We start from the raw sequence: 14,556 nt of genomic DNA, 5'->3' as shown, positions 1-14,556 counted from the left end.
TGGGTGGAAGGCAAAGGCTCAGGGCAGGTTTTGGAAGGAGGTAATAAAGAGACAGATGAATTATGCAGCTTAAGAATGGAACAGCTTTGGGGGGAGGGGTGGAAGAATAGGGGAGGAAGGAAGAAAGTGGTTTGGGCAACAGGGTGGGGGGAGAAGACGTGCTGCCAGCCGCCAGGTGTGAGGAGACAGGTGGGGTTTAAGAACCGGGACGTGCGATGTTCCACCTTCAGCCACGGGCGTTGCTGGGATATGAACCCCATGTTGCCTCCAGTAAAGCCTGAGCTGGAACTTGGAAGTGGACATGAATACAGGACCCCCTTGGAATTCCCAGAAATCTTGAGGGTGGACAGTGGAATTTCCCACAGGAAGGGGAAGAGGAAACAGAGCCTATTTTATTTAAATCTTCAAAGATAGAGTGAACTTGGCTGGCATCTGAGTTATACGAACTTCATAGATGATAACACTGAGACTTTGACAAGGTAGGAAACTGGCTTAAGGCAACCCAGCAAGTAAGTGGCAAGGCTAGAACTTGAACTCAGGTCCCTTGACCCCAAACTCCTTATTCTACTGTTCCAGTCGGGGCTGAGACAGAAACACGACCCCTTGCAATGCGGAGACACAGACTTGGGCATCCCGTGTATTTCGCTAGCACGTTAGGCTGTGTTTTCACAAGCCAAGATAAAAATGGGGATATCAGTGCTTGCTATTTGCCTTCCAGGCACAATGACAAGAAAAGACATCTCTGAAACATCGCCCCCGCTTTCTTCCTGGGAGGATGACAAGCTTGCCTCTCTCACTTCCAGAAGCTCCGTGGGAAGGCATGTTCTTGGCCCTCACCTCCCTCACCTTTTCACTTGGCTTTGCATCGCCTGAACTCTCAGACTTTCCACGGCGGGAGTTCAGAACTGGGGCTCTTGTTTGTTTTAAAGTAAGCAACATTCCTTCCTGCTCCATATACCCAGGTACCAGCAAGCCATTGCTTATCAGGCACGGGGGCCCTGGAAATCTGCTGTGTAAACGGCGGCGAAAGTCTTCACCATCCCTGGCAGGGGGCCCTGGGCCTGGGTCAGGGGTGGCTGTGGGACTTTGCACAAAGCCTGCCTGGGCCTCAGTTTCCTGACCTGCAAAATGAGAGGAAGTGGACCTGGGCCAGACCGGTGGTTTCCACAGTGGCGTCCATAAGGTTGGCAGGAGAAGCCAACGAGCTATCTCCACGGTCTTCAAAAGCCAAAGGGGATCACACCGTTGTCCTGAGTGGCGGACACCGAGTCTCTGGCTTTAAAGCACCCCATTGTTTTAGCTCTGTCTATGGCCTGCAGATCAGAAATGCATTGAGACGGTTATACATTATTAATTAGTCAATACGGTTTGGGAAATAAAGGCTTTCAAAGTGGCAAGTCTTTGGAGGAAAGACGTGGGAAATATTGAAAGGTGTTTGGAGAACACTTAGTTTATAAAATCTCTAAGATGTAAGCAAGGTAAAGTGTATTGCCTAGAATTAGAGACAAGTAAAATACTGAGAAGCTCAGGGGATCCTCCAAGCAGAGCCAATATCATAAATGAGTAGAATATTCAAGGAATGCTAAAGCCCCAGCACTTATTCTATGGAAACAACAGAAATGAGGCCAGGTCTCGTTGACCCCCAAACCTGACTCCAGGCCGGGTGGGGTTGTGGTGGTCATCCCCTGCTGGTTCCTCCGGCGCTGCCTGCCCGCAGCGCTTGGGGCAACATGACATGCTGCCTGGACCCGGTTCTCCCATCCCTTCTGCTTCCTGCTCAGCTTCTCCCCGCAGCTTGAGGGTCCTGGTGCGATGGTTCCAGCTAAAGATGTTTCCAGCCTGTCTGATGCCAAAGAGAGTCCAGGAGGTGGATATTACTTCCCTAGAACACCTGCTCCATGGGGATTGGGGATTTTTTTGTGCCTCTTTTGTGCTTTGCTGTGTCTAGGTTTGTGCCTGGCACACGGTAGGTTCTCAGTAAATGTATGTTGATGAATGCGTGATTGAATGTGGCCCAGAAAGCGTGCTCCTTGACCTTTAAAAGACCTCCCTCTGGCTCAGCACGCCTCTTGCCACTGGTGAGGTGGCCATCTGCCTTCTCCTTGCCTCTCCCCAGCCTGCGCCCTCACGGCTCCTGTTGGACACTGATTCAGACATGGATTTCTCCAGCTCAAGCCACTTTCCAGTCCGGTACCCCAGGCTGATTCTGGCTTTCCCCAGGATTTCAGTCTCACACTCTGCGTGGGCTCTAACTCCTACACTTCTAGGTCTGAATTTCTGTTTTCATTTTTGCTGCCTGTCTTAGCTTCTTAGAACTGCTGTAGCAAATTGCCACGAACGCAGTGGCTTAAAACCACACAAATTTCTTACCTGGAGGTTAGAAATCTGAAATGAGGCTTCAGGGGTTAAAATCGAAGTGTCAGCTGAACTGTCTGTGTTCCTTTCTGGAGTCTCTAGGGGAGAGGCCATTCCTCAACTTTTCCAGTTTTAAAAGCTGCCAGCATTCCTTGACTTGTGGCCCCATCACTCCAATTTCTGCTTCCACTGTCACATGATCTGTTCCTGACTCTCATCCTCCTGCCTCCCTCTTATAAAGACTCTAACAGCAGGGCCACCTGGATAACCCAGGACAATCTACATATCTCAAGATCCTGAACTTCATCACATCTGCAAATTCCCATTTACCATTCATACCTTCATAGATCTAGGGATTAGGATGTGGACATCTTTGGGGGGGCCAAGATTCTGTCTACCACACAGACCCACCCCATGGTGGGCATAGAGGATTCTAAACAAGATAGTGGGTGTGGCCTGACCAAGAAGAGGGCTTCTCTCTGGTGTCTGGTTCCCATGGACTCTGGTCTCATCATAGACCCCACAAAGATGGAAGAGATCTTGTCAATGCTATGGGGTGTAGTTGAAGAGGTTCTTCCCGATGTGCCCATCAGAAACCACAGTGTCATTCGCTAGATGTTGTGGTTAGGATTTTGCCCCGCTAATCTGACCACAGCCCTTTGGAGTCCCAAAGAGCTTAAAAAAAATCTCTAAGGTCAATGAAATTGCTTTGGGAGTCTTTATCTTGAGCCCCCCACTGCTCATAACTGTCTTTGAACAGCAGCCACTGTGGAGAATGGAAAAATATCCGTGGCTGGGGATGGCTGATTGAATGACGTGGTATAGGATTCTGAGCAGAAGCAGACAGATTTGGGCAGCAGTGCAAGAAAATAAAGCACCTGGAGATCTTTCATCCTCTGCACAAACTTACTTTGCTACAAATTACAGGTAGTCACCAACACAAGCCCTTACCGGTTGGTCCCCAGTCAAACCACAGGATGTGGCACTGGTCCTCTTGGGAGCAATCTAACAATACTCAGGACCTATGGCAGACCTGTCTGTGTTGCTGGACTGGCCAAAGTCGTGGGCTGCCTCAGCATGGGCAGGCTGGCAGACAAGTGCTGATGCCACTTCAAAGCGCCACCCCTCCAGGTGCTGAGGGCGGCTTTTCTGATGCTCACGCTGTGTCATTGTTTATTTTCGCAAGGCGCCCAGCTGTTGTGGTGATGATATTTATATCAATAAGTGCTCTATTCATCTGCTGATTTCAGGGGATGCTTGCCAGCTGCCTATGGCAGCCAACCTCAGGGCACTTCTGAGCCTGGTGTTCTTGCGTTTAGAGAATCAGCTCTCAAAGACTGCACCAACATCTGGAGCTGAAAGATCTTCATTCACCCAAGAGCCACCCTTGAAGGGGGAGCTATAGCCAGTGACCTTGACCCTTGCTACTTTATGTGTCCCAAAGTGAGGTTCTTTCAAACTTCTCCTCTGTGCCTGAGCTCCGGTTTTGCAAAGAGGTATGTTGGAAAAAGGGCTCTGCTTCACTCATGGGCTCATGGACCAGAGTTCACTGTTTTACTTTTTCAGGCAAAGGGATGGGGTGGTGATGCCTTCTGACTTTGGAACTCTGCAGGGGTCTCTGTTTTATGGGAATCTGTTACATTTCATGCTTATATCAGATTCTAACCGTCCATCGTTCAGGCCCTAAACCTTGGAGTCATCCTTGCTTCCTCTTTTTCTCTCACGTTCCCTATTCAGTCTGGCAGGATATTTCGTTGGGTCTACCTTCAGGATATACCCAGAATCCACTCCACTGCTACCACCTAGGCTCAAGCCACCATCACCTGTCACCTGGATTACTGCAGGGGCCTCCTCTCTGTCCTCTCTGCTTCTGCTCTTAGCAACAACCCTCCCCCTTCCCGCACCAACAGTCTGTTCTCCACACAGTAGCCAGAGGGAGGCTTTAAAGAAAAAAGTCCAATTACTTTTTCAAGTCACTCCTCTGCTCAAGACCTGTCAATGGCTCCTCATTTCTCTCAGAGTAAAATCACAAGTTCTTCCTATGATCCCCAAGGCCCGTATGACCTGGCCCTGCTGTGTCTCTGTGTCACACCTTCTGCTGCTGTCCACACTGGCTTTGCTCCAGTGGCAATGGCCTCCGTCCGTTCCACCACCATAAATCCCTGGTGTGGGTCATGCCCCTGCCTGGGATGCTCTTCCCTGAGATGGTCACGTGGTGCATTCTTGCACCTCCTCCAAATCTGCGTTCAGATACGACCTTCTCAATGAAGCCCACCTTCATCACTCAATTACAGGTGCAGCCTGTGCCCCAAACCAGCCTTCCAGCCCTGCCCTCTTATTTTTCTTTTTCCATACACTTGTCACCTTTAATATATAATTAAGTCCATTACAAAGTGTTTGCTGTTTATTTCTCTCCTGCTTGAGAATAGAAGTTGATAGAAACATGAGAATTTGCTGTTTTGCTTTCTCTGTCATGTTAACGGATGCATTTCCAAGCACCTAGAATAGCTTCTGGCAAATAGCGGCTACTCAACAAATGTGGACTGAATGAATGAACAGACGCTCTCCTGAACGACTCCTACATGCACATCCCAAGTTGCGCTCAATTTTGTCCCCTACTACAGTGGTCCCCAACCTTTTTGGCACCAGGGACCGGTTTTGTGGAAGACAGTTTTTCCAGGGACCCGGGAGAGGGGGATGGTTCAGGCAGTGATGCGAGCGATGGGGGTGGGGGGGGATGGGGAGCGATTCGGAACGGCAGATGAAGCTTTGCTCGCTGGCCCGCCCGCCGCTCACCTCCTGCCGTGCGGCCTGGTTCCTAGCAGGCCAAGGACCGAAACTGGTCCGTGGCCAGAGAGTTGGGGACCCCTGCCCTACTAACTGTTGACCCTTGAACAACACGGGTCTCAACTGTGCGGGTCCATTTATACGCAGATTTTTTCAACAGTAAATAATATAGTACTACAGGATCTGCAGTTGGTTGAATCTGTGGGACACAGAATTGCGGATATGGGGGAACCGCGGATATGGGGGAACCGCGGATACGGAGTAACCGCGAATACGGAATAGCCTCATACACAGAGGCGCCCCGTACATGGAGGGCCGACTACAGATTATAAGCGAATTTTTGACTGCATGGATGACTGGCGCCCCTAACTCCCGCTTTGTTCAGGGGTCAGCTGTGATCTGCTCCCCTCCTTGCCTTCCCGAACTTCCTGCTGCCTCTCCCACTCCTCCCCTGCCTTCCCCACCTGGGCCAGTCGCATCCCAGATGCCTGACTATCCATGCTAGAACCCCTGTCACCGTCCATGACTTCTTCTCATTCACCTCCCACATCCAACTGCTCCCTAAACCTGTGGACCTCAACTCTGGAAATATCTTCACATCCAACCCTAATTCTCCTGCCTCCCGGCCACCTCCTCAGTTCAGACCCCTCCCTTTATCTTCTGCGCATTTGCAACCCTCTCCTTCCCCCATCTCCTGTTTCCTATCAGGAGTTCTGACTCTGCCACACCCCCACTTCAGCTCTGCAAGCTGGCCCGGCTGTATCGTCCAGCATCACCACCCTCTTCTCCTCCTGACATCCCCCCAGCCCCGCTGCCACCGAAGCTGTCCTGCAGACGAGCCGACACAGTGACCCCCGCGGGCCTTTGCCCCTGCTGTTCCCTCTGCCTGGAGAGACTTACCCAGTGACGTCAGCCCCCATGCTCCAGATCTCTGCTGCCTTCTTCCAGGCCAAAGTCACCTTTCTGAAGTCTTCCCTCACCCTCTGGGCAGAAGTAATTGCTCTCCGTTCCCGGCCAGCACAGCACTTCGCGGCTGACCTCTATTACAGTGCTGCCACACGAGGTGGGGACAATTTGCTCATCTGTCTCTGTAGCAGGACTGTGGGCTCCTGGAGGGCTGAGACTGACTACAGCTCAGATCCATTTTTTTTCTTCCCACACAAGGCCTGCCCAAGGCCACTGCTCACAAGGGAATCCTCTGAGTTACTCTGGGTTTCCTTCGAGACAGTGATGGGACGGCTTTCCAAAACCCTACAAGGCCATCATCACCGCCTCCACCCAGGAACGGCTGCCCTGCCACGGGGGTGTGAGCCCCAGAAGCTGCCCCGTGACACGTGTCCCGTGACCTGGCTATGGGGATGTGCTGTAGGCACACGATGCTTGGAACTGTCACATGCAGAGGAGCTAAGGCATGGAGCCTGCTGGGACACAAGGGTCACCTGTGATAAAGCAAGGCCTCGGCGGGGTGATCAGTGGGCAAAGGGTCAGTGGTTCAAGGCCCAGGCTCTGTTAGTCTGGCTGCATCACAGAGTGGGGAGAGTGGTTGCGCGTGGCCGCGTATCAGGCTAGGGTCACCTGTGATAAAGCCAGGCCTCGGCGGGGTGATCAGTGGGCAAAGGGTCAGTGGTTCAAGCCCCAGGCTCTGTTAGTCTGGCTGCATCACAGAGGGGGGAGAGTGGTTGCGCGTGGCCGGGTATCAGGCTATGCTGCACGGCTGGAGATGCTCAGAGCTGGGGAAGGAGCCTTGTCTGTGAGCTCTGCATGATTAGGAGCAACACCCTAACCAGCGTCTGCGGGATGGAACAACAGGCTCTGGCCCTGGGCGGTGCGGGGGCTGGATAAAGCCCACAGACAGGGGGAGTCATTGCGGGAACTGCGAGGACCGGTGGGTGGCAGGGCCTGGCAGGGGACTCCCTGGCCTCAGCTGGAAGCTGAATGGGCTTGGCTTGGTGCTCACTGGCAGACAGTGCCCACCAGAGGGCAGTTGGGCTGGGCAGAGGCAGCAGAGGGCTGTCCCTCCAGCTGTTGGGCACGGCTGCCCGAACACACCTGAGCACCTAGGGCTGGGCCGGGCCTCCTCCTACCTGGGCAGCGTCCAGCTCATTCAGCATCACCACAGAGGAGCAGTTATAATCGAACACCAGCCTCCAGAAGTCCGCCACGGTGTTGGGTAGAGGGTGTTGTGTGACCACGAAAGCGGCAGGCTGCTTGTGGCTCTGACAAAAGAACGACACAGGCTTCATGAAATATACACCCATCAGCGATGTTCTGATGGTGATGAGGCCCGGACGGCTGCCAGAGGCCCCCCGAGTCTGCCAAATAGATTACACAAAGCGACTGCCCGTCCTTATCTCGGGGTGCCCTGGTGGCAAAGGGGACCTTCTCATAATGAACTCATTCTCCTCCAGACTAAGACATTTCATTAGGAAGGTGTCACTCGGATGGGGATTATCCAATAAATTATTTATGTCTTGGAGCTCGGCAAATAATCATCATTACAATATGAAATGAAAGATTATGGATGCAGATTTGCTGCTCTGCTGGCCAAGGCATCTCTTGGGATAAAAGGGATATTTTGTGTCCCTGTGCCCACAATGCTGGAGGAGGGGCTGGCTCAGCCCGAGGCAGAGAGCCTCCTGAAGGGGCTTATAGTACAAGAGGTTCACTCCTGCCCCAAGGCTGGAATGCAGGCTGAGCTGGTCTGGCAGAAGGTGGGCACTGTGTCCTGTGAGCCAATGGGGCAGTGAAAGTGCTCAGGTTTTAGAGTCAGGCAGACCTGGGTTCAAACCCAGCTTTGCCAGTTGTACGTTATAAGTCATTCATCCATCCATCCATCCATCTATCCACCCAATCATTCATTCATTCATTCAAGCACATTTATAGAGTGACTTTTTTTAAATCAGTGCTAAGCACTGGCAAGTTATTAGATCTCTCCAAATCTCAGATTCAACTGGAAGATGGGATTCATAACTCCAAAGGGATGGGTGTGGTACTGACTGAAAAGATATGCACGTGAAAAGAGCAGCAAGCAAGAACCCAGCTGTGAGCCCGCTGGCAGGGCGGGACCATCCCTGACTTGGTTCTTCATCCTCAGCACTAGCATCACGGCCGGCACACTAGACGCCCAGTACAGGTCCAGCAAACAACTGAATAAACTCAGTCCCATGTTACAGGTGGGGAACTGAGGCCCAGAGAAAATGGCCTGTGTGAGTCTGGACTACATCTGAAGCTTCAACTGGGTGCTATTTATTACAGTACCTGTGAGAAGGTATTTGGAAAGATTGGGGAGCATCTCCGGTTCATTAGTGTTTTGTAAAACCTGAGAAATAACTCATATTCTCAACAAGTTTTCTTGAGTGATTGTTCATGCCTGTTTCCAGTAGAGTCACAGGGCAGCAGGAGGATGGGGAGGGAAGAAGAGTTTGCCCATTCAAACCAGGAAAAGTCTCTGGCAAAAGACTCTGCCAAATAGAATACTTAAAGCACCTGCCGTTGTTCTTTTATCTCTTGGTGTCCTGATGGCAAAGAAAATGCCTTGCAACTGTGGACGCCACAGATGCACTAGGGGGTCTTGTCTTCGAAGGGTCTTCTCCTGCCAGTGGAATGGTCAGAGGAAGAATCTAGGAGAACAGAATGTTGAGTTCCCCCCAAAAGCCAAACTCTAGTGGCAGAAGCTGGTCTGCAGACATTTCCAGACATGGAAAAAAATCTAGACTTTAAGAGTCAAAAGACTTGGGGTTCAGACCCTGGCTCCACCCTTTCTGAGCGAGTTGACCTGCAGACAGTCATGGAAATTCTCTGACCCTCAGTACCTCAGCCAGAAAACGGGAATAATCATATCCAAATGCACAATGAGATAGTCTATGTTCAGGATCTGACATGCTGCCCAACACTCAGTGAATGTTAGTTTTCTTTCCATTTTCCCTGTCTCTGTGATAAATGCTCTATTAGGCCAGCATACCTGACAAAGCCTTATCTGAAAATATGTTCGAGATCCGTGCTCCTGCCGGGTTTCAGGGATCAGTTGGCAATCCATTTCATGGATAACATCATCCTTTACCAAGGGAAACATTAAAAATTAACCCAGAGGACTTCATATTTTTCTGCTAGGAGCAAAGCTGCCATGGTTACCAGATAATGCCCAAACCGAGCTGGAATACAGATAAGGACTTTTTTTTTTTTTTTAATAAGAAAGGCAAAGACCCCAGTGATGGCTCACAGGAGAAATGCCCTGTGGACAAAGAGAATACAATCAGCATCAGAGCTTGGCAGAAGGCATTTGACTCCAGGCAGCATCTAATATACTAAGCAGAGGCCAGGAGCGTGTTTGATCCTTGGATGAGGAAGGAAAGGAGGGGGAGTTGGGACAAGGGGGAGACAACGCTGGGAGGAACTTGGAAGTGTGGGTGCACCCCCAGGCCCCATCTCTCACCACACACGTGTGTGCGCACGCATGCACACATACACACACACGCACACATACACGCATACATTGACCTTGGAAGACTCCAAGCTAAAGCCTGCAGTCTTCCCTCCACATCCAGCTATTTGATCTGACAGGACAAGACTCCCTGCTTCCGGACCCAGAGCCAGGGTTTCCATGGAGGACTTGGGCACCCTGTGGGCAGAGGCCAGGGCAGGCGCCCACAGAGCTGAGATAGGCACTGACTTCCTGTCACCCCTCTGCCTCTTACAAACACTTAGGATGCTTGGGGATAAATTTCAAGAGGATCAGTGGTCAGAGAGGTAGTTGGCCTTGACCCCAGCAGACAGTACCCCATGTTCCTTCCTGTTCCAGGTAAGATGGGAGGTTCATGTGGGCTGGATGGACTTGACTTCAGGCATAGGTGGGGAGAGGGACCTGGAAGGGCTCTTCCCCAGTCAGGCAATGGTGTTCTTGGTCCCGAGTCTTGGGAGGAAAGATGTCTGCATGTTACTGAATCAAGCAAACTGAGGGGAGGCTCAAGGAATAAATTCTAGAGTATGAGCCAGGAGTCCAAGGGTCCAGCTTGCCACTAGCTCTCTGGGTATCTCTGAGCGAGTCTCTTTCTCTGGCCTCAGTTTCCTTTGCTGGAAAGTGCATGGATGAGACTGCACGATGCACGGTTCCTTCCAGCGGCAAACATCTCACACCCTGGAAGTGGAGTGATGACACCCGGGAGTAGCTGGGGGACCCAAGGGAGGAGCACACAAGTCAGGAGCACGGGCCCACGGGGGTAGGAACATGACCCCCTAATCCCAAACCAGGTCAAGGTAGGCGTGTACTTCTTGGACTTGATGCTGAGAAAGCAGGAGACAGTGCCCCTAAGACAATAGTAGGAACATGGCTGGCACGTAGAATGTTTCCTGAACTGAACTTAAGGCTGAGAGTCAGCTCTGTACATAGCAGGAAGGGGGACTGGTCAGGCCTGTAGCCTCACTGTGGTGTCAGGGGACCCACTTTAAGCTTTTGGTTTATTCTTTCAGACCTTTATGGGAGCAAAAGAGCTAAAAGCACAGCTTGCATATAGGTCTGGATCAGAGCCTTCAGGGGGAGAAAGGTCTTGTGGGTCAAAAAGATCAGAAGGAGAGGCTGGCTTGGGCAGGGGGATGTCAAGGCCCTGGGCTCCAGCCCCTTCCCCCTTGGGAAGAAGCTTTTCCCTGGAATGCCAGCCAGGAGCTTTTCTTGGCAGGGCTCCACTTACATCCATCAGTGCTGCATTGATGTAGTTGCTGGATTCTCCATCCACCGAGATGAGGAAGGGCAGGCAGCGGTCCAGAGGCAGGACATCCATGCTCCGATTCTTGTCATGGTTCCGGGGCAGGAGACCGATGCTGCAGTCCTCAGGCCGGACACGAGGAGTCACAATGTTGAGGGTCTACGGGGTCAAGGGCAGATAGGCAGGTATTGCTTAGATGGTTGCCCTGAACAGAGGAGGCAGCAATGTTCACACTCCCTTCATCCTCCAAGCCTGCCCCTGCAGTCCTTTCCCCAGGACTGTTCTCTTCCATGGTGATGTTCTGTCATCTCCTGCTGGCTGCTCCAGGCCCTGGGGGCTGAGAGCCTCTGCCAGGGGCTGCGGGACACCACCACAGGGCCAAGGCTGAAGGGACGGCACACACTCACGCGGGCTCAGACACAGGCTCTGAACACCTGCCAATCATTTGAGCTGAGTTACTCCTCTCCGCCATCCTGCATGAAATGGTGGGCCAGCCAGGAGGTCATAAGGTGGGGAGTGGGGGCAGGGAATCCCTAATGACTTTTAAATATCACGTGAAGTGCCATGGAATGAGAGAAATGATTTTACCAGCATGCCTCTCAGAGAGAAAGCTGTTGGAGAATGGAAGGAAGGACGCTTGGATGAGACGCCTAGGAGGAGTGAGAGACCCCCAGAGAGCAAGCTCTAGTATGTCTGAAATATTCAGGGCTTGTGTGCTGCAGAGGAAGTCTTGCAAGTGTGGGGCTAGAGCTGAACTGCCCCAGCCAACAGACTAGATGCTACGTGCAACCACCAGGGGTCCGTGTCCTCCATCCTTCCCCCATTCAGCCCTTGGTCTCTACTCCGAATCAACAAAGTCTGTTTGTTTGAAGGAGGACTAAGGCACTGACCTGGCTGGGGTATCTGCCCGTGGAACCACGGACCTGCATTGGCCCTTCTGGACCTGAAGCTTCTGTGCTTCCTCCTGCCTGTTCACAGCTCCTGTTGCCCAAAATATGACCCTGGCACTGACCTCAGGACAATGGGCTGGACTCTGGTTTTGCCTCACTCAGTGATTCAAGTCCAGGCCTCCAGACCAAAGCTGCCACCATTCTGGCTACATGGGCTCCAAGGGGGCAGATCTGTTCTGCCTGAGCTGTGCCCTCAGATGATGCTTCTTGGAGTTGAATGTGCATTGAAATCACCCGGAGATACTGTTAAATCACAGGCGCTCATTCAGTAGGTCCGGTGGGACCCAAGATTCTGCACGTCTAACAAGCTCCCAGGTGAAGCCAATGCTGCTGGTCTCGAGACCCCACCTTGAATTGGGAGGATCTAGGACACAATTGTACAGAAATATTGAGAAGACCTGAGTCCCTCCAGGGATCGAGGAGCTTGAAATTCACACCTGTGTCTATAAACTTGTCTCCACATACAACCTAGACTAGAACTAAATAAGACCTCGGTTCCAAAACATGTTCATAGTTTAAAAAAGCAAGTGTCAGCAGTCACTGATTGGTGAGCGGTTGCTCATGGTGTGCATTTTATATTCTGGAATTCCTTCTCAGCTGTCTGGAGCTGCAGACACTGGAAGGATATATACACAGCCACTCTTGCAAGGAAAGCCCCAGGACTGTGTTCAGTGGCACTGAAGTTGGCTGGGTCATGGAGCCTGGGATGTGCTCGTACCTGAAATTCGTCTTTGATTTGGCTGGAGTTGGTCTGGGGGTCCAGCCTGCTGATATTGTAGTAGAGCGAGCGGAACTCGCATACTGGGATGGCCGTGTTGCCGCAGAGACACGCTTCCAGGATGGCGTCGTGCACAAACACATACTGCTCCTGCAAAGCCGAGGGGAGAGGGAACAGGGTACTGGGTAAGCAGGGTGGCCCGGGAGTTTCTTGTCCACATTTCAGCCTGTGGCTATGAAGGATGGGCATGATTCACGTTGCAGAATCACTGCTTTCTATCCTGTAACCCGAAGGGCCAAGTTGCCGTGTTTCCTGGTGACTGTCTGAGCTGTGCTGAGTTTTGCTCCCTGTGTAGGACTGAACAGCAGAGTCACTGATAAAAATTAGAAACTGCTGGACATGTGGTAGCAGGTGCCCGTGGTGTCCTGCCCATGGCGCCGTCAGCTTTCGCCTTTCACTGCTGAAGCCTGCTTACTGCAAATCCCTGAGATTCAGGCTGAGGGTCTTTTTCCCCAGCAGGGCCAAAGAGTTAATGCCGTGGGAAGGAGGCCTCAAGCAAGGCCAGATGGAGACCTGGGGATAAATGCGTACGTTCCCTCTCTTGGGTGGGAAACTTGGAAGAGACACTCCACACCATCTCAGAGCTCCCCCGGCAGGACTGCGCTCCAGCCGTCCACTGTGTCCAACAGCTTGTAAAATACTTTCACAGTGTTGACAGGCTTGATTTCCTGCCGTCCCCTCTCTCATTTCCCCACTTGCCAACCAGTGTGTCTTGGGACACAACCATTTGTTCCAACCAAGGAAACCACTTGCCCTCAACTCCTTGTCTCAGGCTCTGTTCCTGAAGCGTGTATCACCCCCTCTGCCATCCCAGCCCTTTGCACCTGCCGCTCTCATCCTGGACACCATCCCCCCCTTGTCTACGCCTTCAATGTCTCATTCCCTTGGGAGAGACTTCTCCAAATCCACCAGGCAGGAGTCATTGCTGTTCCAGCATTAACAAACGTTTGTTGAGCGACTATTCTCCTGCAGAACTTGGCCCGTCTCTTTACATAAAATGTTTATCTAGAGGCATCGCAGTGATCTATTTGCACGTCTGTCTCCCCCACCAGATAGCAAGGCCCACGATGTGTGTAACGCCAGGCAGTGAGCCTGCCTGCCACATGCATGGACCCAGGAAGAGACAAAGCAGCCTCTCGGCTTCAGCAGCCTCACCAAGAAGCCTGCAGGCCGGCCTGTGGGAGTTGGCTTGGAGCCTGCAGCAGGGTCCTAGGTGTGTGAGCCTGTAAGTGAGGGAACTGCCTGCAGAGCCCACAGTGACTGGCCAGGCCCAAAGCCATGGGTGATTTCTCTTTGCAGGGTTGATGATGGAGGCAGCTCTTTATCTGCCCCAGCTCTGCTGCCCGGATGGGCTCGTTATAGGAGCAGCAAACCATGGCTTCCAGGCGTAGGAGAGGCAGAAAAGTCTTCCTCGTGAGACAGTGTGGTTCAGGGGAAAGCACGTGGGACGTGGGGTCACATGGACCCAAGTTCTACCACTGTCGGGCTATATAAGGCTTTGGGGACACCATTTCTCAGTTTCTTCATCTATAAAATGGAGCTAACCCATTAGCTCCATTTTAGCTCACTAACAGGAGCTACCCCATAGGGTTGCTGTAAGGAGTAGAAACAATACCCTGAATACAAAAGACCTGGAGTGATGCCTGGCACATAGTAGGTGCTCTACAATAAAGATGAACCCCACCCATGTCCCTCGGATCTTGGGCTCTCCAACTGGACAGAGCAGTGCCTGGAGGTCTGCTTCTCACTTGAGGCCAGGAGTTATGAGTTCTCTCTCTTGGAATCCCCTGCGCCTAGCTCAGGAACTCAATAACTTCACTGAGTAAGCCATTCCTGCAGTGCCTGAAGCGATGCCTGGCACACAGTAGGCATTCAATCAATGCCATTCCTTCCCTATCTCTCTCTTCTCCTTCACCCAAGGCAAGGACACCATTCAAAGAATACCTGAAAGTTGCCACTCAGTTGCTGCTTAGATGCCCTGAGAGAT

The 14,556-nt window shown here is 52.0% G+C and overlaps 1 protein-coding gene across 13 annotated transcripts in view; it reads right to left on the bottom strand.

The window, feature by feature from the left end:
• PTPRT (protein tyrosine phosphatase receptor type T) overlaps window positions 1-14,556 on the bottom strand; it is a 1,098,035-nt gene that overhangs the window by 23,914 nt on the left and 1,059,565 nt on the right. For all 13 annotated transcript variants that reach the window (XM_082361692.1, XM_082361703.1, XM_082361700.1 and 10 more), the window contains 3 exons: window positions 12,510-12,659; window positions 10,827-11,000; window positions 7,227-7,358 (listed from right to left, as the gene is read on the bottom strand). In XM_082361692.1, coding sequence (XP_082217818.1) covers window positions 7,227-7,358; window positions 10,827-11,000; window positions 12,510-12,659 — 456 coding nt within the window. The remainder of the gene's footprint in view (window positions 1-7,226; window positions 7,359-10,826; window positions 11,001-12,509; window positions 12,660-14,556) is intronic.

The sequence above is a fragment of the Balaenoptera borealis genome (genome assembly GCF_965194805.1).
Source record: "Balaenoptera borealis genome assembly, chromosome: 16".
NCBI classification, from domain to species: domain Eukaryota; kingdom Metazoa; phylum Chordata; class Mammalia; order Artiodactyla; family Balaenopteridae; genus Balaenoptera; species Balaenoptera borealis.
Note: the sequence above shows the minus strand (reverse complement) of the source record. Positions and strands in the feature narration are given on the sequence as shown.